This window comes from Muscardinus avellanarius (genome assembly GCF_963383645.1).
Source record: "Muscardinus avellanarius genome assembly, chromosome: 7".
Classification (NCBI taxonomy): Eukaryota; Metazoa; Chordata; class Mammalia; order Rodentia; family Gliridae; genus Muscardinus; species Muscardinus avellanarius.
In genome coordinates this window covers 104,442,598-104,468,263 of record NC_137793.1, presented here as the reverse complement: position 1 = coordinate 104,468,263, position 25,666 = coordinate 104,442,598, and the positions used below count along the sequence as shown (strand labels likewise).

General features: G+C 47.2%; 1 protein-coding gene across 1 annotated transcript in view; it reads left to right on the top strand.

Annotated features, from left to right (window-relative positions):
• Positions 1 to 25,268, top strand: part of LAMC1 (laminin subunit gamma 1) — a gene marked incomplete at both ends in the record, with an annotated part of 132,494 nt that extends 107,226 nt beyond the window's left edge. Inside the window, 17 exons of the mRNA XM_080698755.1 lie at positions 2,667 to 2,888; positions 2,987 to 3,175; positions 8,493 to 8,738; positions 9,205 to 9,358; positions 9,869 to 10,011; positions 10,881 to 11,059; positions 11,938 to 12,094; positions 13,571 to 13,776; positions 14,139 to 14,218; positions 15,951 to 16,088; positions 16,604 to 16,748; positions 17,609 to 17,758; positions 17,968 to 18,082; positions 19,074 to 19,273; positions 20,693 to 20,851; positions 23,327 to 23,426; positions 25,012 to 25,268. Of these exons, the coding sequence (XP_080554881.1) occupies positions 2,667 to 2,888; positions 2,987 to 3,175; positions 8,493 to 8,738; positions 9,205 to 9,358; positions 9,869 to 10,011; positions 10,881 to 11,059; positions 11,938 to 12,094; positions 13,571 to 13,776; positions 14,139 to 14,218; positions 15,951 to 16,088; positions 16,604 to 16,748; positions 17,609 to 17,758; positions 17,968 to 18,082; positions 19,074 to 19,273; positions 20,693 to 20,851; positions 23,327 to 23,426; positions 25,012 to 25,268 (2,840 nt within the window). The remainder of the gene's footprint in view (positions 1 to 2,666; positions 2,889 to 2,986; positions 3,176 to 8,492; positions 8,739 to 9,204; positions 9,359 to 9,868; positions 10,012 to 10,880; positions 11,060 to 11,937; positions 12,095 to 13,570; positions 13,777 to 14,138; positions 14,219 to 15,950; positions 16,089 to 16,603; positions 16,749 to 17,608; positions 17,759 to 17,967; positions 18,083 to 19,073; positions 19,274 to 20,692; positions 20,852 to 23,326; positions 23,427 to 25,011) is intronic.
• Positions 25,269 to 25,666: the final 398 nt, after the last annotated feature.

Here is a 25,666-nt window from a genome sequence, read left to right as displayed (position 1 = left end):
TCTACCTTCAGGCTACACTCCCAGACACCTATTTTTTTTTTTTTTTTTTTTTTTTTTGGTGGTACTGGGGTTCCTGGAAGCCCTTCTACCTCTGGGCTACACTCCCAGACCTATTTTTACATTTTTTATTTGGAAACAGGGTCTCCTAAGCCAGCGCGCGGGGCTAGCTTCGAACCTGCGCGATCCTCCTGTTTCAGCCTCCCAAGCGCGGGGATTACAAGCGTGCGCCACCACGCCCGGCTTCCAGACACCTATTTATATTTTTATTTGGAAATAGGGTCTCTTAAGCAAGGCTGGCTTCGAACCTGCTCGATCCTCCTGTCTCTCCCTCCAAAGCTTGGGGATTACAAGTGTGCGCCACCACACCCGGCTTAATGAGGTTCTTCTGAGCAACTTAGCGAGACCCTTTTTCCAAATAAAAAATAAGATAGGGCTGAGGATATAGCCCACAGGTAGAAGGCCCCAGAGTCCACCCCTAGTAAAAGGATTTTAAAGAGGTCTCTTGTCTAGTGAGGTGAGGCTGTTTGGGAGGAGGAGTCTGGAGAAGCCGGCACAGGCACCCAGGCGAACCTGCCTTGTGATTGGTGAGAAGTGTGGATCTGAGCCCTAGGAAGAGTAGAATGGCAGATTTAGAAGATTATCGACATATGGGCAGTGATTTTTAATTTTGGAAAAAATAATAAAATATATAAAAAGCAGGGTATGATGATGCAGATTTCTAATCCCAGTACTTGGGAGGCTGAGACAGGAGGATGGCAGGTTCACCATCAGCCTCAGCTACTTAGTGAGGCCCTTTGCAACTTAGTGAGACCCTGTTTCAAAATAAAGAATAAAAAATGGGGCTGGGGATATAGCTTGGAGGTAGAATGCCCCTGGATCAGTCCCAGTTACCACAAGGAAAAAAATAAATGAAAAAAGAAAAGAGAAGATGATGGAATCCTGTAAACACATTTAATTAAGGTCCATGGCATGAGACCCAAGGGGAAAAAATAATTTTATTTATTTATTTATTTATTTATTTTTATTTTTTGGTGGTACTGGGTGTGGAACCCAGAGGCTTTCTACCTCTGGGCTATACTCCCAGACCTATTTTTTTATATTTTATTTGGAAACAGGGTCTCACTAAGTTGCTGAGAGCCTCACTCAGTAGCTGAGGCTGGCTCTGAACCCGTGCTATCCTCCTGTCTCAGCCTCCCAAGCGCGGGGATGACAAGCGTGCGCCACCACGCCCGTCAAAGCAATTAGTAGGATCGGGAAGATAGCATGATTAGGGTTTGGTTAGGTGATGAAGAATCATTGGTGAGGGCATGTTGTTTTTGTTCAGAAGTGTTGAAACTGAACTCAGATCACGGTGCTTCGGAAAATGATTTGAAAGTGAAGAAGTAAACTTTTAGCAAATTTGGCTGTAAGGGAAGGAAAAGAGATGGACTATAATTTAGGAGTAGGAACAAGATTGAAGAAAATATTTTTAGGGTAGGGAGACCTAAGAATGTTTAGAGTTGGAAGCACATTAGCCAGCGGAGGGATATCTCAAGATCTAAGTGGGTATGACAACGTAAACATATTAAAGGTTAAGTTCAAGGCAGTAATAGAAGAGAAACCCTTCAGCCTCAGGTGGTCGATTTCCAAGTGGATTACCTAAACAGCAAACGATCTTTCATAACCTGGGGTAAAGTGAACTTTAAACATAAGGACGCAAAAGGCTACTGAGGAATGAAAATTAAAGGGGAAGATGATGTTACCAAGGCCCACTTCTCCCAAGGGGCGTTGCTGCCGCTCTCAGGGACGATGCTGGACTTGATGGGCCATTGGTCTCAGTCAGTGTGAGATCGCTCCCTCCCTCCCTCCCACCTTCCCTCCCTCCCTGCCTTCTCTCCATCCTTTCTTTCCTTCCCTTCTTTCCTATACTGAGGATTAAACCCAAGGGCACTCTATATCCAAGGCACACCCAGCCCTTTTATTTTTTTCTTGAGCAGGGTCTTGCTAGGTTGCTGAGAGTCTCACTGCATTGCTGAGGCTGGCCTCAAACCAGTGATCCTCCTGTCTCAGCCTCTCAAGTGCTGGGATTACAGGCATGCCCCACTACGCCCATCTTATTTTTATTTCTTATGGAAATGGGACATTATTCTGACATACTAAGGCATAGGGCTTTGAAATAATTGCATACTGGAAGGAATAGTCCTGAGTCTTAGACCTTATTTACTTGTTTTTGCTGTTTGTAGGGCAACAAATAGAACCTAGGTTGGCAGGTGCCTTCCCTCCTTTCTTTTTTTTTTTTTTTTTTTTTTTTTTTGGCGTTTGTATCAAATCTACTGCTTCACAAACTTTCCCTGTTCTTTCCGTCCGTGCTCCTGCTCAGATCTCCTCTAGCCCCAAAGGATCACACACTGCTTTTCATTTTTCACATTGGAGATTAAGAGCTGTAAAATATAATACATCTGGGTGTGTACTTAAAAATGTGTTTGCTATACCATGACTCCAGCTATCTAGCACGCAGTACCACATGATTGTCTAAGGTGCTATTTCCTAATTATCTTCTCCAGTGGACACATTAAGCCTGTGGCCACTTTACTCTGGGATTTTGGGCTAGCCGTTGTTTAGAGTAACTGACATTTTATGGCAAAGGGAAGGCCCGCCAGTGATTCTCCTCCCCATACCATGTATAGGTGCTGGGTACCTGGATGACGTCACCCTGGCAAGCGCTCGTCCTGGGCCCGGGGTCCCTGCCACTTGGGTCGAGGCCTGTACCTGTCCGATGGGCTACGGAGGGCAGTTTTGTGAGCAGTGCCTCCCGGGTTACAGAAGAGAGACTCCGAGTCTCGGGCCCTACAGCCCATGTGTGCTTTGTACCTGCAACGGGCACAGCGAGACCTGCGACCCCGAGACAGGTGAGGAGATGACTGCCGCTGCTGGCTTGACATCTCAGCAGCAGGTGCTAAGTGCCCATCGTCTTACCGACTTGTACCGCCTGTCGCCCTCTCTGAAGGGGTCTGCGACTGCAGAGACAACACAGCCGGCCCCAACTGTGAGCGGTGTAGCGATGGGTACTATGGGGACCCCACCTTGGGCACCGCCGCTGATTGCCAGCCTTGCCCGTGTCCTGGAGGCTCGAGTTGTGCTGTTGTGCCCAAGACCAAGGAGGTGGTGTGCACCAGCTGTCCCACTGGCACCACCGGTGAGTGCTCTTCCTGTGTGTGTGTGTGTGTGTGTGTGTGTGTGTGTGTGTGTGTGTGTGTTTAGTTCAGTGATTGTGGTAGGAAAAGGTTTTGTAGAGGCAGGTTAATTGTGGATTCATGCAATGCATATCAGATGACTGCCAGTAACCAACTTGCATTTAGTTTCTGTGGGCAGGTGAACTGTAAGCAGTTCACAGCGGGCTGCCTCTCCCCTCTCACAGTGCTGTGTGGTGCTCCATTCTGCTGGCGTTGCCATGTGACAGAAGGTGCCAAGGACACTGAAGCATGGAGACACCGAGTTCTGTGTCAAGGCTGTGAGGCTGCTCGTGGGTCAGCTAGGATCGCACCCCAGGCAGTCTGGAGCCAGAGCGGACAATTACTGCAGTATATGCTCTCCCATCGGATGAGAACTCAAAACTGGGTTTTAACCTATAGGCTGTCCTAGGGTTCTTGACATGCAGAAGTGATTGATTGATTGATTGATTGATTGATTGATTTTCTGGGGATTGAACCCAGAGGAATTCTACCTCCAAGTTAAAATCTTAGCCTGATTATTTTTATTTGGAAATAAGGTTCTCGCTGTGTTGCTGAGAGCCTTGCTAAGTTACTAAGGCTAGCTTCAAACCTGCAGTCGACTTGTCTCTGCCTCCCAAATCCTGGGATTACAGGCATATGCCACCACACCCCGCTACCAGGAAGTGATTTAAAAACTCTCTCTAAATAGTGCTTTCGTATGTTAGACTTTATCACATTTAGTTGGAAAAGAAAATAATTTTTTGTAGTTTTGGATAGGCCTCTGTTCCCATTCGGTGTGTTTTATTCACTTTTGAAAGAACGTAAAACTAGAACTTTCCAGACTACTCACACAGCTAACTGTGCCGGCCCACCAAGCAGACGGGCTGACTGCAGACCGTCACCCTCCCCCATCCACGTGCCCGCGCCACGATGGCGGGTCTGGCCAGGGCTGCAGTACATACAGCCTCGTACCCCTTACCAGCTTCTTGTGGAGAAGAGACTGCTGTCGTAGTGTTGGCAGTGTCACAGCACGGGGCCTGCCTTCTGCCACCGACCCCGCCCCAGGCACCAGGCGCCCCAGGCTCTGCCACCGCTTGAGGTCGTTGAGCAAGTGAGGAGTCGAAATTTGTGTCAAATTTTAATGTTCCTCAGCCCCTTGTATTTTGTACTGGGGTTGAATCCAGAGACATTCTAATTCTGAGCTACATCCCCAGCCCTTTTTATTTTTCATTTTGATATAGTCTTAAGTTGCTGAGAGTCTCATTAAGTTGCTACGGCTGGCCTCAAACCTGCGCTCCTCCTGTCTCAGCCTCCCAAGTGCTAGGAGTACAAGTGCTTTCCTCCCCTTTTTGATAAATCAAATTTGTTTTCACTAACACATGAAAACATAAAATTGTATATATTAATGGGGTACTGTGCGGTGTTTCAGTACATATAGGCATTGTGTTTTGAGCTTTTCTTTTAAAGAAGTGGCCCACCAGTCCCGCACAGACAAGTTTCTCCAGCCTCGGTCCTCACTGTCTACCTTTGAGCCTGCCCCAGCCCTCCTGGGCTTCTTTTAATGCCCAAGGATACCTCTCTGGCCTGCTCTTCTCCTTTGGAACGTGCTGCCCGCTGTCTTGTACTGCCTCCCTCTCTGGGCCACCTCCTCGTGGCTGGGAAGAGGACCGGAGCTTTCCTCCGCGCCCACTGCCTTGCTGAGTGAGGTCCCTCCTCGGGCGCGTTCACGCCCACTTGGGATATCTCTCTGGTGGCCATTCCTTTGCCCATGCTGTTGTTTCTTAGGGTTGACTGCAGCAAAAGCCTAAACAGGCCACCTTCGAGGTGACAGTCTCATAGCTGTGGTAAATCGTGCAGTTGGTGAATTGAGACTGACACTTCCTGGGAAGATGGAGGATAGTACAGGAGACCTTGGGAATGTCCTAGCCGCATGTCTCATGTAAGACTGGGGCCTGGACTGCTCTGTGTTCACCATCATCTGACCCAGGAGGCATGGAGGACGTCCATTAGGAGGCAGGTTCTGTAGGAGAAACCGCATCGACCCATTTTAAAGACGCCTTTGCTCTTTATCCCGTGTCTGGCTTCAGTTTTCCTCATAGCGCACTTGAACCACTTGGCATTCTTAGGTTTGTTCACTTGTTTATTGCCCCTTCTACTCTTCCACCTCCACTTAAGCACCCTCAGAGCAAGGGCTTGGCTTTCATTCACTTCTGCAACGCCAGCACCGCATCAGTGGGAAGCACAGGCGTTGGTTGAATACGTGCAGAGAGTTGCCAGGTAAATGAGTGGACTTGGCAGAAAGGAGGTAAGATGCTCCTGGTTAGAAGACGGGGTCACCAGGCACCTTGTGTTTCTACATGTCACCTCATCTTTAACATGGTTGTCAGAGGGAGAGAAACAGCAAGAATCCTTTCTTCCAACGACCTTAATATATATCTTTGGGAATACAAAGATGAATAAAGATGAATAAAGATTTCCTGCTTTGGTCATGATTCATTTAGCTAAAGGAATCTCAAGTTTAAGCAAATCCGACTCCTCGGAGGCTAAATTCCAGGGGAAGCACAGCGTACTTGAATACAGCATGGTTAGTTCAGAAAAAGAGCGTTCACAAGATTGCGAAGGAGAAAAAGGAGGACACCTCTCCCGGCGAGGGGAGGGAAGATGAGGAAAACCAAGCCCAAAGAAGTAAATTGCTTACCTGAGTACTTCAGGAAGGGTTCGAACCTAGATCCTAGACTGAAACAGAAAGGTCGGCTAGTTGTGGTTGCCAAAGGGTATTTTAGAGTGAGTTTTCCACAGGCTACTGGTTATCTCTGTTTTAGCTTTTCTGTATAATTTTACTTTAAATTTTACTTAAAACAAGTTTCAAGACTTTTGCAATGTGGGTCCTATCTGGACTCGTGACTATCTAATGAAGTGTCTCTAGAGTAGTGCTGCGTGGACGCTGGTCAGGATGTGACCTGGATGCGAGGCTGGCGGTGAAGCCTCAGGAAGCCTCGTCCTCTCTGGCATCCTGTCCTCCCCGCCCCACTGCCCACAGCCTCTGTTCAGCCACCCCTGTAGCTTGTCAAGTCCAGCATTCAGTTTCTTAGCAATGCTAGGCACTGCCGCCCATTCCCTGTGCTCCAAACACCTCGCCTTCTGGGGACTCGAGTTCCCTCTCCCTCTCCTCTCCTCTCCTCCCCTCTCCTCCCCTCTCCTCTCCTCTCTCTCTATCCTTTGATCTCCTTGGTTTCCTAACTGGGGCTTTCATGTTGGCTCAATTTGTAGTCTCTCTTTAGGTGATCATATCTTCTCTTCAGGCTACAGAAGCCTCTCAGTGCCTGTGACTACAAACCTGTGTCTCCAACTTCACCTGCCCTCTTTAGCACCTGCTGCCCTGCCCAGGTGCTGGGCTGGAGGCCTTCTGCGTGCGCCACGTGCAGTCTATCCCTTGAGCCGTCTGGCCCCTGGAGTTCAGACAGACAGTGGAGGAGGAGGAGAAGGAGGAGGAGACTGAGGACAGAGTGTCTATCCAAGCCCCCTCTCTGTGGGGTCCTCTGAGTCGGTGACCCCAAATCAAAGTTCTCAGCTCCTGGCAGGAGGCCTTCTCCAAACAGCTATTTCTAACTTTAGGCCCTGGTAGCTGCCCCCTCTACCCATGCCTGGAGGGGAGGCTGGAGCCTGGCCCAGGTGCCCGCTGTCCTCGTGGTTTCCAACACTCTGCCAGACTTCAAAATAGCACCTTTATTAAACCTCCCTCAAGTCGTGCTAATTCAAATGTGCCAACCATTTTCTGCTGTGATCATGATTCATTTAGCTAAAGGAATCTCAAATTTAAGCAAATCCAACTAAATCTCTTGATTTCCTTTCTTTTTCTCCAATCCCATCTCTGTTCCTTTCGTAATCTTCTTCATCTCAGTAAACATAGTACCATCCACCTCGCTGTTCCAGCAAAGTCCTAGGGCCTGTGCTCAAGTCTCCTCTCTTTAACTTCCCAGAAACGACCAGTCAGCAAGTCTTGTGGGTCCTGTCTCGAGTCTAACGGCCCCTCGCCACTTGGCTGCCGCTGCCCGCTTGCCCCGCAGCCTCCTCTCCCTCACCTTCTCTCTGGACTTTCTCCTGGGCCTCTGCTTCACCCGCTCCCCTAAGCTACAGCTCCACGTGGAGGGCGGAGTAATCCTTTTAGAAGGCAGATCAGACCACATCATTTAAAAAATCTCCTGTAGCTTCTCATGGCGCTTGATACTGAAATCCCGATTTCTCCGTCATCTGTGGCCCCAGGGTTGGCTCTTACTGCCTCCCAGAGCGCCTTGTTTCCTGGGACATTTCCTTGGATGTTATGGTGCCAGGTTTCTTGCCAGTCTTTCCATTGCCGTGCCAGCGTCTCCCTGCAGAGGCTTTCTCTATCCCAGTCTGAAGCCACTGCCGCTGTGTTGTGGCTCTGGTGACGTGTCCTGAAGCGTCTTGTTTATGTGTGTGTCTGCGTGTGGATCTCCCCAGCTGCAGCAGAAGCTTCAGGAGAGCAGCGACTGTGGCACCTTGTCCTTATCATCCTGACAGCCTCGAACAGCACTGGTATATAGCGGATGCTCAATAAATACTTGTTGAATGAAAAAGTGAACAAGCCTCTAATTTTCTAGAAATTAGAGGCCCTCTTGACTACAGAGATATAAAGAGTCTTTGAACTCCGAATGCGTGAGCTATTGGTGGTGGAACAGCAGACAGGAAAGGATGAGGAATGAGCTGAGGCCCGAGGGGAGGGCCCTGGTTCCGCTCTGCCTCTTCCCAGCCAGCTCCTTGGCTGTGGGCGGGCTCCTGCCTCTCTGTGCCCTCAGCTCCAGGAGACCAGGTGGCGGTGACTGCAATAGCAAAGGTGGTCCTAGAAATCGCCGTACGAGTTGACACTGCCCCGCAAGGAGTAGTGAGTGCCTTCTGAATGTTACAGAAGGATCGGGCTCACCCTGTTGCCTGGGAAACTTAAGGTGCCCGGAGTGGCCCTTCATCTCTTTATAGCATTGGCCAAAACAAACATGTGAACGTGCCATCCCTTGAGACTGGAGAAGTTAGTAAACTTTGGGCCTGCCTCCTTACCAAGCACTTTCAGTACATGACTTAATTGCCAGAACATTGGAAGTGAGGTAGGCAAACCCGGGGCCGTCTTTGTCATGGAGATGTGCTCTGCTGGCTGGCCCCGTGCCAGGGCTGCAGCCCAGGCCCCCGTTCCCCACCGTATCTGGTGGTTTAGACCCTTTGCCCCGTGGTCACCCAGACAGCAGTGTCCACGACCTAACTCTCTTAACATGGACCATCTCGCCCCAGGTAAGAGGTGTGAGCTCTGTGACGACGGCTACTTCGGGGACCCCCTGGGCAGCAGCGGCCCCGTGCGGCTCTGCCGCCTGTGCCAGTGCAACGACAACATTGACTCCAACGCCGTGGGGAACTGCAATCGCCTGACGGGGGAGTGCCTCAAGTGCATCTACAACACGGCCGGCTTCTACTGCGACCGCTGCAGAGATGGCTTTTTTGGGAACCCGCTGGCCCCCAACCCTGCAGACAAATGCAAAGGTACCGGCTGCGCGGCCGCTGTCGCCGTGCGCTCCTTTACTCCCAAACCCGTTCCGTGTCTTTGCATGCTCAGAGGGGTTGGTCTAACAGCGCCATCCAGTAAAAATACAGTGTGAACAACTTGTCTGATTTAAGGTTGTCTAGTAATAAAAAGAAACAAATTATTTTTACATTTTAATTTAACCTAATAACAACCAAATTATCGTTTCAGTAATGGATCAATAAAAACATAAGCAATGAGATGTATGTTCTTTTTCTCACACCAAGCCTTTACAGCCTGTATGTGTTCCACGTTTATAGCACATCTCCATTCAGACTAGCAGCCGAGTCTTGGGTGCTCATGTCCACATGGGACCGTGGCTGCCGTGTCGTATGACGCGAGCCTGACGACTGTTTGGGAGCTTCGTGCTGTAGAATTTCTCAGACGACTCACACGGCTTTTGCTGTCTCTGTCCTCCTGCCTCAGCCTGCAGTTGCAATCCCTACGGGACCGTGGGACAGCAGAGCAGCTGCAACTCCGTGACCGGGCAGTGTGAGTGCCTGCCGCACGTGTCCGGCCGGGACTGCGGCGCTTGCGACCCTGGCTTCTACAACCTGCAGAGTGGGAAGGGTTGTGAGAGGTGAGGCCTGGGGTCGAAGCCATCTCCGCCTTTCTACTGAGAGAAGTGAATATTTATGAGTTCTATTTAAAAGTGGCTTGGTTTCCTTCAGGAATTATTTGGGTGCCTAGTACAAGAAGGCACCATGAGGGGCAAACAGACCAAGCTGTGTCAGAATCACCATGCAGCATTTAAAAGATACAAACCCCCAGTTCTTGCTGTGCCACCTGGCTTCAGACGCTCAGGGCTGCAGCGGGAATCCCTGTTTTCAGTCTCTGCTCAGTGCAGATACACTGAGAACCACCGGCAGCAGTCAGGGCAGGAAAAGAGATTCCCGATAGCATTAAACAATTGATCGATCCTCACGCGCCTTAAACCCCTTGGCCACTCTGTCTCAATGACCTTTAACATCCTGTTTTTTGGTAGAGATTACATCGGTACTATGCTAGGGGTAAAAACTAGGCAAACACAAAGTCTTGTTTCCCGTCTGCTTGTCTTACCTGAGGAACGACGTCCTGTGTTCATTTCCAGCTGTGACTGCCACGCTCTGGGCTCTACCAGTGGACAGTGTGACATCCGCACCGGCCAGTGTGAGTGCCAGCCCGGCGTCGCCGGCCAGCGCTGCGAGCGCTGTGAGCCCAACCACTTTGGATTTGGACCAGAAGGCTGCAAACGTAAGGCGTGCGATGGCGTGCAGCCCTGAGCCCCGTCCCGTGGCAGCCGGGCCCGCGGGGGCGGTGCCTCTGAGCCATCACAGACACTTTGCTCCCTGACTCTTGTCCTCTTCTAGAACTCTGGAGATTCGGGGCTGCTTTGATTGCTTTGCAGCCACCTTATTTATTTAATTTCTCTTTTCATTGTGTTTTTGATTCTCTCTGCAGTCTTTTATTTTTCCAAAGAAAAATCTCTTTGATTACTGAGCTTGCTCCCTGCTTAATGAAACCTTTTTTATCGATTACATTGTTAGTGCAGATAATGAGACAGTGAAGGAGTCTGTTCACAGTGTGTTGTTGACTTGCTGGTTGGGTTGCTTTCCACCCTCGGGGCCCTTTTGGTACGGTGACGTATAAACATCTGCTTCTCCTTGGCGTAAACACTTGCCTGGAACAACTTGGTGTTTTTGCTTTCTGAATTCCTTCATTTCTCCTGTGGAATGTAGCATAAGTCATTGACTCAGTTCAGAGAACAAAGTGTAAAATAATGTAAGAGACGCTAGCATTTTGGTTTCTCATTCTATAGAGAAGGAATAAGCAGCGGAGAGATGAAGGGAGAAGTGGATTCTTAAATTTCATGAAAAGTACACTTATTAATTGATAACTTATATAATTAAGTAACATGCACTTTAAGGCATATTTTTACTTTAAAAAGGGCAGTTTTCTCTACTAAGTGGACTTAACCACTTAAATTCTCTTAAGTTGGCCTTAATTTTGAAAGTCTACTTACGACAATAGCTAAGTCAGCTTGCGATGAACAGTCTGAGTTAAGAGAATTGCGCCCTTCCTCCTTCGTTTTCTCATTGAGTGCATGTTCCCTTGTTCTGCAGCGTGTGACTGTCACCCCGAGGGGTCCCTCTCACTCCAGTGCAAAGAAGATGGCCGCTGTGAATGCAGAGAAGGCTTCGTGGGAAGCCGCTGTGACCAATGTGAAGAGAACTATTTCTACAATCGGTCTTGGCCTGGCTGCCAGGAGTGTCCAGCTTGTTACCGGCTGGTAAAGGATAAGGTCAGCTGAAGCAGTGCATTTGTCTGTCCGTCCGTCCATCCATCCATCCATCCAGCACACACTGAATGGAAACCTATTATGCACTAAGCCCCCAGAGGAAAACATGTGAGCCAGATAGAGCCACTCCCAAAGGCCGATGCTGCAGGTGGAAGGCCAATAAAAAATCGAATAAACAAGGAAGTCATGGGGTGCTCTAGCAGAAGGGGCTTGGAGCCTGGGGGCCCGAGGCCAGGGCGGCTGAAGCCCGCTGAATGGGGAGAGTAGTGGTTTCTGACGAGGCTGGAGAGCGTGGTGGGACGGGTTCCTAGGACCACCCTGACCACAGCAGGAGTGTAGATCTTACCCCAGTGAGAATGCACCAAAGAGACTCTTGTGAGCTGGGAAATCCAGTTAGTATTTAAGAGAAGTCTCCGGCTGCTAAGTGAAGTGACGTTAGGAGTGGGGCAGAGGGGAGCCTCGAGGAGATTGGAGAAGGGTGTGTGCTTGGGGCAGGATAGGGAAGAGAAGGATCAGTGATGGGCCTTGGCGTTTTTCTTAAGGGAACTCGAGATATTATATACTGAGGTGACCCAGAGAGAACAGATTCAAGAAGCATGATTTGGGATGTTAAATTTGAAATATCTATCAGAGAGCCAAGTGGGGAAGTCAAGAAGGCAGTCTACCATTCAAGGGAAAGGCCAGACCTGAAGAGCTTTCAGCAGAGCTGATGTCCAAAGGAATGGTCCTAACAGGTTTCCTTTAAAGCCAGAGAAATAATAAAAACCACCATTTGTCCATGTGGAAGTAGAGAGGCCAGAGTGTACACGCCTGCCTACATGAGCACCCCGAGACTCCTGGAGGTGGCGTGGTTGAGTTTGCCCTCTTCCTCATGTGCTTAGGTGGCTGAGCACCGCGTGAAGCTGCAGGAGTTGGAGAGGCTCGTAGCAAGCCTCGGAGCTGGGACTGAGGTGGTGCCAGATCGAGCCTTCGAGGAGAGGCTGAAGGAGGCCGAGAAGGAGGTGATGGACCTCCTCCGCGAGGCCCAGGACGTCAAAGGTGCGCGCTGCGCTGTGGGCGGCTGTGTGTGCTTTCCGAATCACACTTTTAAAATTACATGTGGAAAGTGAATGATGTTATTATTTTTGTGTGTGTGGTGCTGGGGATGGAACCCAGGGGCATTCTACCTCCGAGCTACACCCCCAGACCAATTTTTTATTCTTTATTGCAGAGGGCCTCACTAAGTAGCTGAAGCTGTCTGCGAACCCACGATCTTCCTATCTCAGCCTTCCCAAATGCTGGGATTACAAGCATGCACCACTATGCCTGGCAAATTACGTTATTTTAAACAGTATTTCAAAAAACAACTTACCAGTTTAGCTGGGCGTGGTAGCGCATGCTTATAATCCCAATACTTGGGAGGCTGAGACAGGTGGATCCCAGGTTCATGGCCAACCTCAGTAACTTAGGGGGCCCTTCGCAACGTAGCAAGACCCTGTTTCAAAATTAAAAAATAAAATAGAGCTGGGGGTGTAGCTCACACAAGCCAAACACAGAATAACCTATCAAATTAATGCTTTAAGATTGTAAATTTCCAACATATCAGATACAATTCAAGATTCAAATTTAAAGTGTTCCATTACAAGGTGTCTGTAAGTTTAAAAAGTTGTTAAAGGTGTGCATTTTCAGCCAGGTGTGGTGGCGCACGCTTGTAATTCCAGCATTCAGGAGGCTGAGACAGGAGGATCGTGGTTCGCGAGCAGCCTCAGCTACTTAGTGAGGCCCTCTGCAACTCAGTGAGACCCTGTTTGAAAATAAAGAATAAAAAATAGGACCTGGTGTGTAGCTTGGAGATAGAATGCCTTGGCTTCCATCCCCAGTACTGCAGAAAAAAGGGGGGGAAAAGTGCATTTTCCTAGGATGTTCATGAACACGGGGGAGTAGGGAATTTGAAGCTTCTAAGGTTCTTTGCAGTTAGAGCCATCCTTTGTGTATTATCTGATGAGACTAATGACAGGCAGATTGACTTAAGATTTTGAAAACACTTCTAAAACATGAACTTATTTTTTATTTTATTTTATTTTATTGGTGGTACTGGGGTTCCTGGAAGCCCTCCTACCTCTGGGCTACACTCCCAGACCTATTTTATACTTTTTATTTTTGGAAACAGGGTCTCCTAAGCCAGCGTGGCTGGCTTCGAACCTGCGCGATCCTCCTGTCTCCGCCTCCCAAGCGCGGGGATTACAAGCGTGCGCCGCCACGCCCGGCATTAAAATAAGAACTTAAATAACTTACTAGGCAGCACATGGGAGGAAGGGAGCATCAGCCACCGTGTAAGACAGGATGTAATGCCGAGGAGGAAGGGGGGGGTATCCAAGGGAGACAGACAGGCACAATGGGAGCATTGGTGTGAGGAGTCAGCAGGGCAGGTGCGACCAGGCCCAGGAGAGTCAAGAGGCACGGGGCCTGGACTGCATGCAAGGTGTCATGCGCCTTCAGATAATTGACGGGCTTTGTTCTGCAATGCCATTCCAGATACAGACCACAACTTGATGGATCGCCTTCAGAGAGTGAATAACACTCTTTACAGCCAAATTAGCCGTTTACAGAACATTCAGAACACAATTGAAGAGACAGGGAACCTGGCTGAACAGGCTCGTGGCCGCGTGGAAAGCACAGAGCGCTTGATTGAAATCGCCTCCAGAGAACTGGAAAGAGCCAGAGTCGCCGCTGCCAATGTGGTGAGTGACCCGGAGGCCTCGGGTCTTGGTGGCTGTGGAGAGCCGGTCAGCTCTGCCGCAGCGCCCTACAGAGCAAGAAGCCTGTTGCCCATGGCGGCCGTATAGCAATGCCAGCCGGACACCACGGTCTTCCTCTCAGTTTGTTTCTTCAGTGGTACTTGGCCATTTAACCCTCCTTTCTCCTTTACTGAAAATAGAAATAATTTGCCATCAGAAGTGCTGATTTTAAGTAAAGAATTCTGAAAATGTGAAGCAACATCCTTTTTGTATTCCAACACTAATAAAAATTTAGTTTTGGTACTTGCTTTATGAAATTTAAAGAAATCAACCCTTTGAAAACAAATGCTTTATTTCCTCATTAGTCAATCACCCAGCCAGAGTCTACGGGGGACCCAAACAACATGACTCTCCTGGCAGAAGAGGCCCGGAAGCTCGCTGACCGGTAACCCCTGGCCCCACCCAGGGGTGCAGGCACAGCCCTTCGGGGCCTGTGTCCCACCCCATCCTCCAGTCACTTCCGCCGCAGCGCCCGCATCCCTTACCCAGCGTTGTCAGCGACATGCACTGCCTTCTTTCTTCTACTCTAAAATTAGAACATTCACTTTAAATCTTAGAATATGTTGGTTTGGAGAAAAATTACATTTCCATATCTCAAGGAAAATTATACCATTTTTAGATATTAACTTCAAAGCCTAAAGTTAATAGATTTCTAAGCTCAGTAGCATTTGTTATTTAAAATTTTTTATGTTAGTGTTTCAACAGAAATGTTTAATTTTTTAATTTCAGTAGAAAATATTTACTGACCCATAGCACATTTTAAAATAAGCCAAAGGAGCCGGGCGTGGTGGCGCACGCTTGTATTCCCAGTACTTGGGAAGGCTGAGACAGAAGGATCGCAGTTCTCAGCCAGCCTCAGTTACTTAGTGTGGCTTTCCATAACTTAGTGAGACCCTGTTTCAAAATAAAGACTAAAAAAATAGGGCCAGGGGTGTAGCTTGGAAGTAGAATGCTCCTGAGTTCCATCCCCAGTAACCACACACAAAAATAAATAAGCAAACAAATAAAATAAGCCAAAGGAAACTGATCGTTTTCATTCCTGATTTTTTAAATTAAGGCAATTTATTCAGAAGGCTTTGAATTGTAGAAAGCATTAAGTTAAAAAGAGTTTTTAAGCCGGGCGTGGTGGCCCACGCTTGTAATCCCCGCACTTGGGAGGCAGAGAAAGGAGGATTGCACTGATTCGAAGCCAGCCTTGCTGAGACCCTGTTTCCAAATAAAAAAAAAATAAAAATAGGTCTGTGAGTGTAGCCCGGAGGTAGAAGGGTTTCCAGGAACCCCAGTACCACCACCAAAAAAAAAAAAAAAAAAAGAATATATAGTTGTATGTGTAAATTATTATTAAATAACTATATTTAAATAGTTTGAATAAATATAAACATTTGCCACTAAATAAAAATAAAACATTTTATTCTAATTTTTTTCTTTTCTTTCTTTCTTTTTTTTTTTTTTAATTCTGAGGATTGAACCCAGGGGCATTCTATCTGGGCTACACCCTACAGCCCTATTTTTATTTTATTTTATTATTTTTTTATTTTTTGGTGGTACTGGGGGTGGAACCCAGAGGCCTTCTACCTCCCGGCTATACTCCCAGACCTATTTTATATTTTTTTTATTTGGAAACGGGGTCTCACTAAGTTGCTGAGAGCTTCACTAAGTAGCTGAGGCTGGCTTCGAACCTGCGCGATCCTCCTGTCTCAGCCTCCCAAGCGCGGGGATTACAAGCGTGCACCACCACTCCCAGCTTTTATTTTTATTTTGAAACAGGGTCTCGCTAGGTTGATGAGAGTATCTATCTCAACTTGCTATGGCTGGTCTTGAACCTTTGATTCTCCTGTCTCAGCCTCCCAAGTAATGAGATTACAGATATGTAGCCACCATGCATAGCTATTCTATTAATTTTCTTGGAAAGTGCTCTTTTTCTCAGTTTATAGAATGCTGTTTGTAAACTTAGCTCTATTTAAATGATTGGGAAAACTCCAATGAATGGGATTTTCCAATACATATCTTAGCTCACAGATTATATGTGTGTATGTAATAAAGTAAGCATTACTGAATTTTACTTTTCCTTCTCAGATGGCGTGTCTCATGGTTCATTTTTTCTCTTACGTGTGTAGCCATAAGCAAGATGCTGATGACATCGTACGAGTGGCAAAGACAGCCAACGACACGTCGACTGAGGCGTATGATCTGCTCTTGAGGACGCTAGCAGGAGAAAATCAAACAGCGCTGGAGATCGAGGCGCTTAACAGGAAGTGAGTGCACTGCGCATGGCCACGGCCCTCGGGCACCAGTGTAACAGGCAGTAAGATCTCTTGTTAACTAGGCTTTTGAAATGGCAGAGCAGTGAGAGTAGGGGATATGGAGTCACAGAGAATGTGTTGGATCCAGTTACTGTAGCTGCAGGGATTGGTCACAAGACTAGCCATGATACTTAAAATTCTGCACCCATGAAAAGAGGGGAGAAGATATTCTTGAGCTACCGATCTTTAAAGGGTCTGAAGCAAGAAAGAACAAGTTGGGAATCCCATATCCGAAATGCTCGGGAACAGAAGTGTTTTGGGTTTTCCATCTTTTCAGATTTTGGAACATTTATATCCACAATGAGAGCTCTTGTGAGTGAGATCAAGTCGAAGCCCAGGATTTGCTTGTGTTCATAAACACTTTATACACACGGCTTGAAATTCTGCACAGTGTTTTTAGTGAGTGCATTTTGACTGTGACCCCTCACATGAGGTCAGGTATGGAAGCTGTTTAAATTGTTCCTTAGATATGAACAAGCAAAGAACATGTCACAGGACCTGGAGAAGCAGGCTGCCCGAGTACACGAGGAGGCCACACGGGCCGGGGACAAAGCCGTGGAGATCTATGCCAGCGTGGCCCAGCTGACGCCGGTGGACTCAGAGGCTCTGGAGGTGCGCACAGGCTCCGCTGTCACCGCTGTCCCCTCTGGACACTAAGGGCCATCCCGAGGGCCCCGTCCCTCTTCCCCAGGCCCCCAGTGACTCCCCAGCAGAGCTGAGTTCTGTTTGAAGTGTGCTTATAGAACTACTGAGGTCCCGAGTCTTACAAATATGAACATTAAATAACAAAGACTACGTATTATAAATCCACATTTCCAGTGTATTTGAGTCACTTAAAGCACAGCACGCCCAGACCCTGACTCCCAGGCACTGTCCTAGCGGAGACCTGGGAGCAGTAACAGAGAGTGGTTTAAAGGGAAGCAGGATGCTCTGGGTCAGGTAAGGTATTTGGGAACTGGTAACACTTTATTTCATACCTGTACTCCAACTGTGCTTCCTCGTAGGAAGCGCTGTATAAACATGTTTGTTACTTAACCTTAAAGGTTACTAAGCTTCACTTTCTGCGCCTGAAGTGTTGACATGGTATCATAAAAGTTTAGGTCTCTGCAGACGTGTCTGTATGGTCTGAATCGTACGTGAAATTTGAAAGTAGGCAGAAGAATGTGTGAGGGTAACGGGACCGTGCAGCTGCGGGAGGAGGGTGCCGTGGGACTGGAGGGGCCGGGGCCGCCGTGGGGTCATTTTCACCTCTGTGTCTTGACTGACGTTGCTATACAGGTAAATGTCTCTGTTGAAACTTGCCAAACTGTAAAGGCCGAGCGCATCACCGTGTGTCAACTCTATCTTGATGTAAAAAAGAAAGCCCCACAAAGCTATTACACGAGCGTGAGGTGTTAAGAGTTCTCCAGCTACCTTTCCATCCCTGTGTTTGTTTTCTTTTAAAGTGTAACGACCTTCCTTGCTTTTTACAGAGTGAAGCAAATAGAATAAAGAACCAGGCAGCAGATCTGGAACGTCTGATTGACCAGAAGTTAAAGGATTATGAAGACCTCAGAGAAGACATGCGAGCGAAGGAACTTGAAGTGAAGAACCTTCTGGAGAACGGGAAAACGGAGCAGCAGGTCGGTTGCTGTGCAGGTCACTTCACTTCTTAGGCAGCGTGTTAAGCAATCCAGATGTCAGCAGAGCTTCTGTTGCCACGGCCGCAGAGGCAGAGCCTCCATGCTCAGAGGAGCCCTCCGCTCAGGGAGGCGGCTCTGGCACCTCGTCCATTGGGAGCGGGAGGGTGGGCTTTGTACGGTCTGGCCTCTGATCTGCTGCGCGTTTGCAGACGGCTGACCAGCTCCTGGCCCGGGCTGACGCTGCCAAGGCGCTCGCTGAAGAAGCTGCTAAAAAGGGGCGAGACACCTTACAAGAAGCCAACGACATTCTCAGCAACCTGAGAGGTAGAAGTCCTAACGGCGCGTTGTTTGCTCCTCCCCTGGGCCGTGTCCTTTCATTTCCTCCTCCTCCTCCTCCTCTTCCTCCTCCTCCTCTTACTTTTCCTTCTTTTTTTTTCAGTATGATACTCTCTGAACATATACAAAATGGAAGATAATAGTATAATAAATCCATATACCTATTACTTAGATTCAACAGTTACCATGAATTTTAACCACACTTAGTTCATCTTTAGTCTCCTACTTTTTATGCCAAAATATTGCCAAGAAAAAACCCAATGGCCGTGTCATTTTACCCCTGGATACTTCAATATGAAAACTTAAAAATATATATTTTTTACATTAGGATAACTTATGTAACCAAGATCTGCCTATTAGCTAACTTATGTTGGTAAATAGAGATTGTTGTCTTTAATTTTCTCTGCCAATGACCTCTAATTCTATTTATTTTTCACCCTAGATAGAAAAATATGCCAAATTTATTGTGTAACTATACATTCGCCTCTGATAAAATAATCGTAGGTTCTGTAATAAATAAGGAAGATTTATAGGATAATAGTTGAAAGTGTGGGCTTTGTGTCAGCAGGCCTACATGTGAATTCCTGCTCACAGATTAACCTCTTTAGTCGTCAGTTTCATATTTATGATGCAGCGTCTGTATCACAGGAACACCAGGCTCTTCACCCAGTACCTGACAGTAAACACTAGGTAAATTGCTGCCTTCGGTACTGGTTGGGCTGATAGTAATGGTGGTCTAGAAACCTCTATCAACACAAGTTTTCAAGTACAGATTCCCTTTTCAGAAATAGCTGTACATTCATAGGACTCTTCCTGGGAAATCTTCCATGTAGAGATGTGTGTCTCTAAGATTTCGACTCAAACCATTTTTCATTTATTTCCCTGACCTTTGTTGCTCGTGAAACAAAATCCAGTTGCAGTTCCCTGAAAGATGCCTTTTTGTTTATTGGGAGTTGAGCTTTCCTTGAACTCTGTTTAGATTTTGATAAACGTGTGAATGATAACAAGACAGCTGCGGAGGAGGCGCTCAAGAGGATTCCCGCCATCAACCAGACCATTGCAGAAGCCAACGAGAAGACCAGGGAGGCTCAGCTGGCGCTGGGCAACGCTGCAGCGGATGCCACCGAGGCCAAGAACAAGGCCCACGAGGCAGAGAGGATCGCCAGCGCGGTCCAAAAGGTGTGCACCGTCCTCTCCAGGACAGTCCCTGCACGGCTCCCTACTCACCTTCTGGACCCCTTGAGTCTCTACAGAGAGTTTTCCCTCAGTTCCAGTAGAACTGTCTTGAATCATCTCTGTTTCTGTTGCTTTAATCTAGAAATTAGAGCAGGTAGCCACATGATTGAGGAGGAGGACTCAGTCAGAGGGGCTCGTTTAGATGTCTTCTGTAAATCAGTGCAGGGTCTGAGTTGTGTGGAGGGTGGCCAGAGGGATGCAGAGCCCTTCTCACAGAACCCGGCAGATGCTTCCTAAAACCATGTTTCTTGGACGTGGACAGGTGATATTTTCTTTCCAATCTTATACAGAACCTGTATCAACACAACTCTCAAGCACAACTCTCAATCTTCCAAGCATATGGCCCTAACTTGGTCCCTCCTATCTAGACTTTGTTTAGCAGCTACTGCTGGGATTCTTTATACTCAAGGAATAATTTCTTTATGCTGGATTTTTCCTATTCAAAGGCCAACCTGTTTGTTTTATTTAAAGGAGAGTTTGGAGCTGATTCTAAACCTAATTTTTTGAGACTCACGAAAATTTCTTAGTTTCTTTAGAGCAATTGGCTTTTTTAGTAATAATATTTTATAAAATATTTATATTTCAAGGTTGTAGCCTTTTGGTACATTATGATGAACTGCTAAGAAGAACCAGGCTAGCTGTGAATTTAAAATTATCAAAAGGAATCAATTAAATGTGGTGGAAAGTTTACACTAATATTTATCATTTATTTTGTTTGCTAGCTGTGTGGCCTCAATTAGAAATGGCAGTAATAACGCTGGGCATGGTGGCACATGCTTGTAATCCCCGCACTTGGGAGGCGGAGACAGGAGGATCGCGCAGGTTCGAAGCCAGCCACGCTGGCTTAAGAGATCCTGTTTCCAAATAAAAATATAAAATAGGTCTGGGAGTGTAGCCTGGAAGTAGAAGGGTTTCCAGGAACCTCACTACCAGCAAAAAAAGAAAAAAGAAAAAAAAGAAACGGCAGTAATAGAACAGGAAATTTCAGATTCAAGAAGAAAATACAAATGAAAGTTATTTATAAAATATTATGCTAGGTAGTCATGTTTTCTAAATTACTTATTTGGAGCACAGATAAATGATGATGTAAGTCATAAAATAGTATGAATCACTGTGCTGTTCTTTCTGGATTATATTTTGAGTCATTTGACAAAAAAGAATGGTACCATACGTTAGAAAAAGGAAAATTTTTTTAAATTAGCAATTTGTTAATGAGGCCCCTACATCTTTGTAAGATCCTGCTTCAAAATAAAGAGTAAGAACTAGGGCAGGGGTTGTGGCTCGGAGGGAGAGTGCCCCTGAGTTCAAGCCCCAGTGCCTCAAAAAAGAAAAAAAATAGCCATTTGCTTGTTTTCTGCCTAGAATGCTACCACCACCAAGGCAGATGCTGAAAGAACCTTTGCTGAGGTCACGGGCCTGGACAGCGAGGTGAGCGGCATGCTGAGGCAGCTGCAGGAGGCGGAGGAGGAGCTGAAGAGGAAGCAGGACGCCGCCGACCAGGACACCATGATGGCGGGGATGGTACGAGGCGCCGCCTGGGCAGAAAGTGGAGTGTTTAAGCCTAACGCGGAGAAGAGTCTCTTTCCTGCGCTTCTTTTCCCATTGCAGCTTCTGGGCAGGAGTGGGGTTGGCAGCTTACATGGAAGACAAAGAATTTGGGTCTTCTGCTGAGTAATTTCTTTTGCGCAACTGTCCTGTCCCAAAGTTACTCTTAGCTAAAAACAAAACATCATTTTACACATTGAGGGCTTAGGACATTTAAAAATACACACATTTGGTTTTTTTTGTTTTGTTTTGTTTTTTGGTGGTACTGGGTTTCCTGGAAACCCTTCTACCTCCGGGCTACACTACCAGACCTATTTTATATTTTTATCTGGAAACAGGGTCTCTTAAGCCAGTGAGGCTGGCTTCGAACCTGTGCGATCCTCCTGTCTCTGCCTCCCAAGCGCGGGGATTACAAGCGTGTGCCACCACGCCCGGCTCCACACTTCTGTTTTTGAGTGGGTAGTTCATAAATGATATAAAATCAAAATGGAATAGAAGGGAATGCAGTGTCACGTTAACTCCCTTTTCAGTTCTTCCAGCATTCACTGCCACTCCGCCGCAGCCTGCCAACCCCACATGCAGTTTAATTTCTCACCTTCTGTGATGATACCCTGTGTGCAGCAAAGTCCACTTGTAAATACATAGCTCAGGGAAGAACGAAGAGCCAGGGTCCATATTTCTGTCCTGGCTGTATTCTGCTTTGGGAAGGTTTTAATGGGGTCACAGTGAAAGTAGTGAATATTCCTTCCCAGTGCTGCGGCAGTCGCAGTAAGGATGCACGTGCACATGTGACTTGGACAGGCTCAGGCTAAAGAGGTTCTTCTCTCTCTACTGGGCCCCTCGCTGGGCGCCATTTTCACCTTGGGATGGAAAAGAGACTGCGGAGCCGAGACTACAGGAAATGCCCTGTGCAGACATCTCTTCTTGTTGCACTTTTTCTTTTTTGTTTGGACTGTCTTGATTCTTAGTGAGATCGTGTGACTCAAGTAAAAAGTTCCTATTTAGTAAAAATAGGTATTTCTCGTACTGCTGAGCATCTGTGGGCTTCATTTTTAATGTGGTTGGAGAAACATTGTATCCAGAGCCTGTTGGAAGAGAGCAAAGGATATTTTCTTCACGAGCTCCAAAAAGAATATGAATTTAGTTCAAGGGGTAGAAAAAAAAGCCATTTTTATTGTTTTTGGTAACTAACCTCTAGGAACACCCTCATGTAGACCATCCCATTTATGTTTTTAGCAATTCTAAAAGGCCACTATTCAACCAATATTGCTTTGAGGCTGTAACTTTTTTTTAACAAAAGCTTGAAGGTTACATTGTTCCTGGAAGAGGAGGCAGGAGACCGGAGGTTACCTGCCGTGTGTGGTAGGGTTGCTCTGGGTGGCCGTAGCAGGAAAGCCTGTGTCTGCAGCGGAACCACTGTGCTCTGAACGAAGATGTGCCATTTATCTGCGAAGGGTTTCGGCTTGCTTTTTCTTTTAAAAATGTTCATGTTGTTTGAATCCCAAGTATTTGCTTTATCTTGGGCCCAAAACTAGGAAAAATGATTATGCAGTAGGGAGCCACTTGTTTCTATCCAGACTGGACTTACTGGTGGGCGCCTCTGTTTTCTGATATTTAGACACTTCCTCTTTCCTCTTCCACTGCTGTTTCCCGTGACTCATGCTCGGTGTGTTTGTTCAGGTCTCATGGAATTTCCCCAAATATATTTACCTTTGGTTAATTTTTTTTTTTTTTTTTTTGGGTGGTACTGGGGTTCCTGGAAGCCCTTCTACCTCTGGGCTACACTCCCAGACCTATTTTATATTTTTTTATTTGGAAACAGGGTCTCGCTTCGAACCTGCACAATCCTCCTGTCTCTGTCTCCCAAGCGCGGGGATTACAAGCATGCGCCACCATGCCCGATTTGGTTAATTTTGAAAATATAAATTGTATTGTTCCAACAAACGAGTGTGAAGTTGCGTGCATGCATGTGTGTGTGTGCGTGCTGGCACGCGCGTGTGTGTGTGTGTGGCTAGCTAGCTGGAGGTTGAGGGGATGTTCACAGAAAAGCTTCACTTGCTTATGGAAATTTTCTAAGAATAGGATGTTTCTAAGGATCCCCTGAGAGTGTCCTAAAGGACATGTTTTTGGTTCTAAAACTTAGTTTCTATACTCACCCTTAACTTGTTTCTGCTTGATGGGTTTTATTATGAATCTGCCTCCACATATTTTTGAGTGAGGAAAAGGAGATAATACTGATTTTTCTAATCCAACCTGATGAGCATCTGCCTGCCCTCAGCCTGCAGACACAGCCAAAAATCAAACCTGCGGTGAGAGGTGGTGATTTTATGAGTTAGAAAAGAGGAAAGCAGCTGAAAATTAGATTTGTTGGCTCATCAGGGAAAAAAATATTCAAAGATAAAAACATACAGTCAGAACTGTTTGTATTGTTTATCTCTTTTCCATCTGCAGGCTTCCCAGGCTGCTCAGGAAGCCGAGATCAATGCCAGAAAGGCCAAGAACTCCGTCCACAGCCTCCTCAACGTGATCAACCACCTCCTGGAGCAGCTGGGTAAGTGGCTGTGAGCCGGCTGCTCAGCCTCTGAGTCCTGCACTCTTCTTGGGACCTCATGTCGTGAACTCAGATGCAGATTAATAGAGGAATTCCCCTAGAATCACCCACTAGGTTATTAATATTGCTTCAGCTCTTGCTTATTTAAAATTGTCTTATAAAATAAGTTATGTCTTGCATGATAGAACCTTTAAGAGCAATTTGAATTATTACCATATTCAGTGTTCTTTAACTTTAGATATGAACTGAGCCACAGGCTCCTTCCATGGACCCTGCCCTAAACAGAACACCGTGGTCTGCGCACTGTCTTTTTCTGTTTTGAAGACATGCTGGCAGCTGGCAGTGCGAGTTTATGCTCCACATTTATGGTGCAGTCAAGCAATGGATTTTTTTTAGCTCATCCTACTGGCAAAATGTCTGAGAGATGTTAAAAAGAGAATTTCAGTGGTAGAATAAGAGAGTTCTTTAAACTGATCCTGACTTCACTGCCCAGAATTCTCTTCTCCCGCCAACTAATGGACAGTTGGGTTAGGTAAAGGCTTTTATGCCAAAAGAGAAGAGAACTTTGATTTGTCAGGGAAATATGAGCATACCAAAATCTTTTCATCTCTTTTGGTAAGGAGCACGCTTCATTTTAGGACAGATTGCTTTTGTTATCAGGCTGCATTCTAAGGTTACACTTTAGTGGGACCCTTTGTGGTAAGGCATTATATTTTATTTTGTCAGCTTTTATTTTTGTCAGCCTCTGGTGTGTTTTGTTTGCTGGGAGGGGGGATATTTTTTATCTGCCTCAAATGCCAAGAATAATAAATGGAAAGTAGATTAATTTAAAATGAAAGTAAGCTTGAAGAGAGAGGTGTCTGTGGAAGAAAGAGCTTGACCAGGATGAACCCAGTGCAGATGAGTCCTTGCACAGCTGCCGGTGGGTTATGCAGACTTGGGTTTAACATCTGGGACTCGCCGAAGTCAACGGTCTTGTGGGGCGTAATCAAGTGGAATATGCACGGAGCTCCCTGTGCTGTCGTCTTTCATTTATCACGGGGCAGCTTCTTCTAAAAGAGCCTTTTCTTCTTGCTATGTTTAAAGCGAAGCTTTGCTGAAATTACCTCGGCATTTCATCCTTTCCACAGGAAGGCTCCTCCTGGTAATGTCTAACCCTGAACACAGGAAGTGGCCCCCAAACCAGCTCCTCTTCCCTGGAATCCAGTAGCTGAGGGCTCGAGAGCTGTTGTAGAGGGTTTTGTGTTCTTTAGAGAGTACTAAAATAACATACAGACTACAGGTGTAAGTCTGAAAGGGTACTGTTACCAGATGACCTTCCGAGCCACAAGTGCTGAGTGAGGTGGAGAACGCTGTGCTTTTAGAAGGCGTTCTGCATCTGGCCCAGTGTTAATTGCATGTGTGAGCCCTTTCTGCGCTGAGGTCAGTAGCAGGCTTGGATGTGCTGCGTGTGCCTGTACCCAGCACCTGTGAGCCAGGATCCCCTCCGCTTAGCGGCGCTGCTGGGCTGGCTTTATCACGCTGGCGGAGGAGCCAGTGGGGCGATGTCTGGTTCGTACTGAGTGTGTCCCTTCTGACCCTACAGGGCAGCTGGACACGGTAGACCTGAACAAGCTGAGTGAGATCGAAGGCACCCTGAACAGAGCCAAAGATGAAATGAAGGTCAGTGACCTTGATAGGAAAGTGTCTGACCTGGAGAATGAGGCCCGGAAGCAGGAAGCCGCCATCATGGACTATAACCGGGACATCGAGGAGATCCTGAAGGACATCCGCAACCTGGAGGACATCAAGAACACCTTGCCGTCCGGCTGCTTCAACACCCCGTCCATCGAGAAGCCCTAGCGCGGGGCGGCTGGAGGAGCGCTCGAGGCCGCAGAGTGCCTTGACACGAGGTTACATTTCAGACCCCCACTTCTCTGCTGCTCTCCACACTGTCCCTTTGAGCCAGGAAAAGTCACAGAGATAAAATATGAAAAGCAAAGCAAACACCCTGGACTGGAACGATGGGTTTCATCTAATAAGTCTCTTCCACTCACGTTGCTGCCTTACCCACACTTTCCCTTCCAGTCTGCGTGAGGACGTGGCGTCCTACGGTGGCATCAGCACATCGTGTGGAGCCCTGGGTCCCGGCAGGCGGGCAGCCCTCCCCGCTCGCGGGCACCAGCAGAACCTCTCGGTCTCGCTGCTCTTGTCTCTATGAAGGAAAAGTCTGGCTACTGACGGTAGCATCGTGGTGGCCA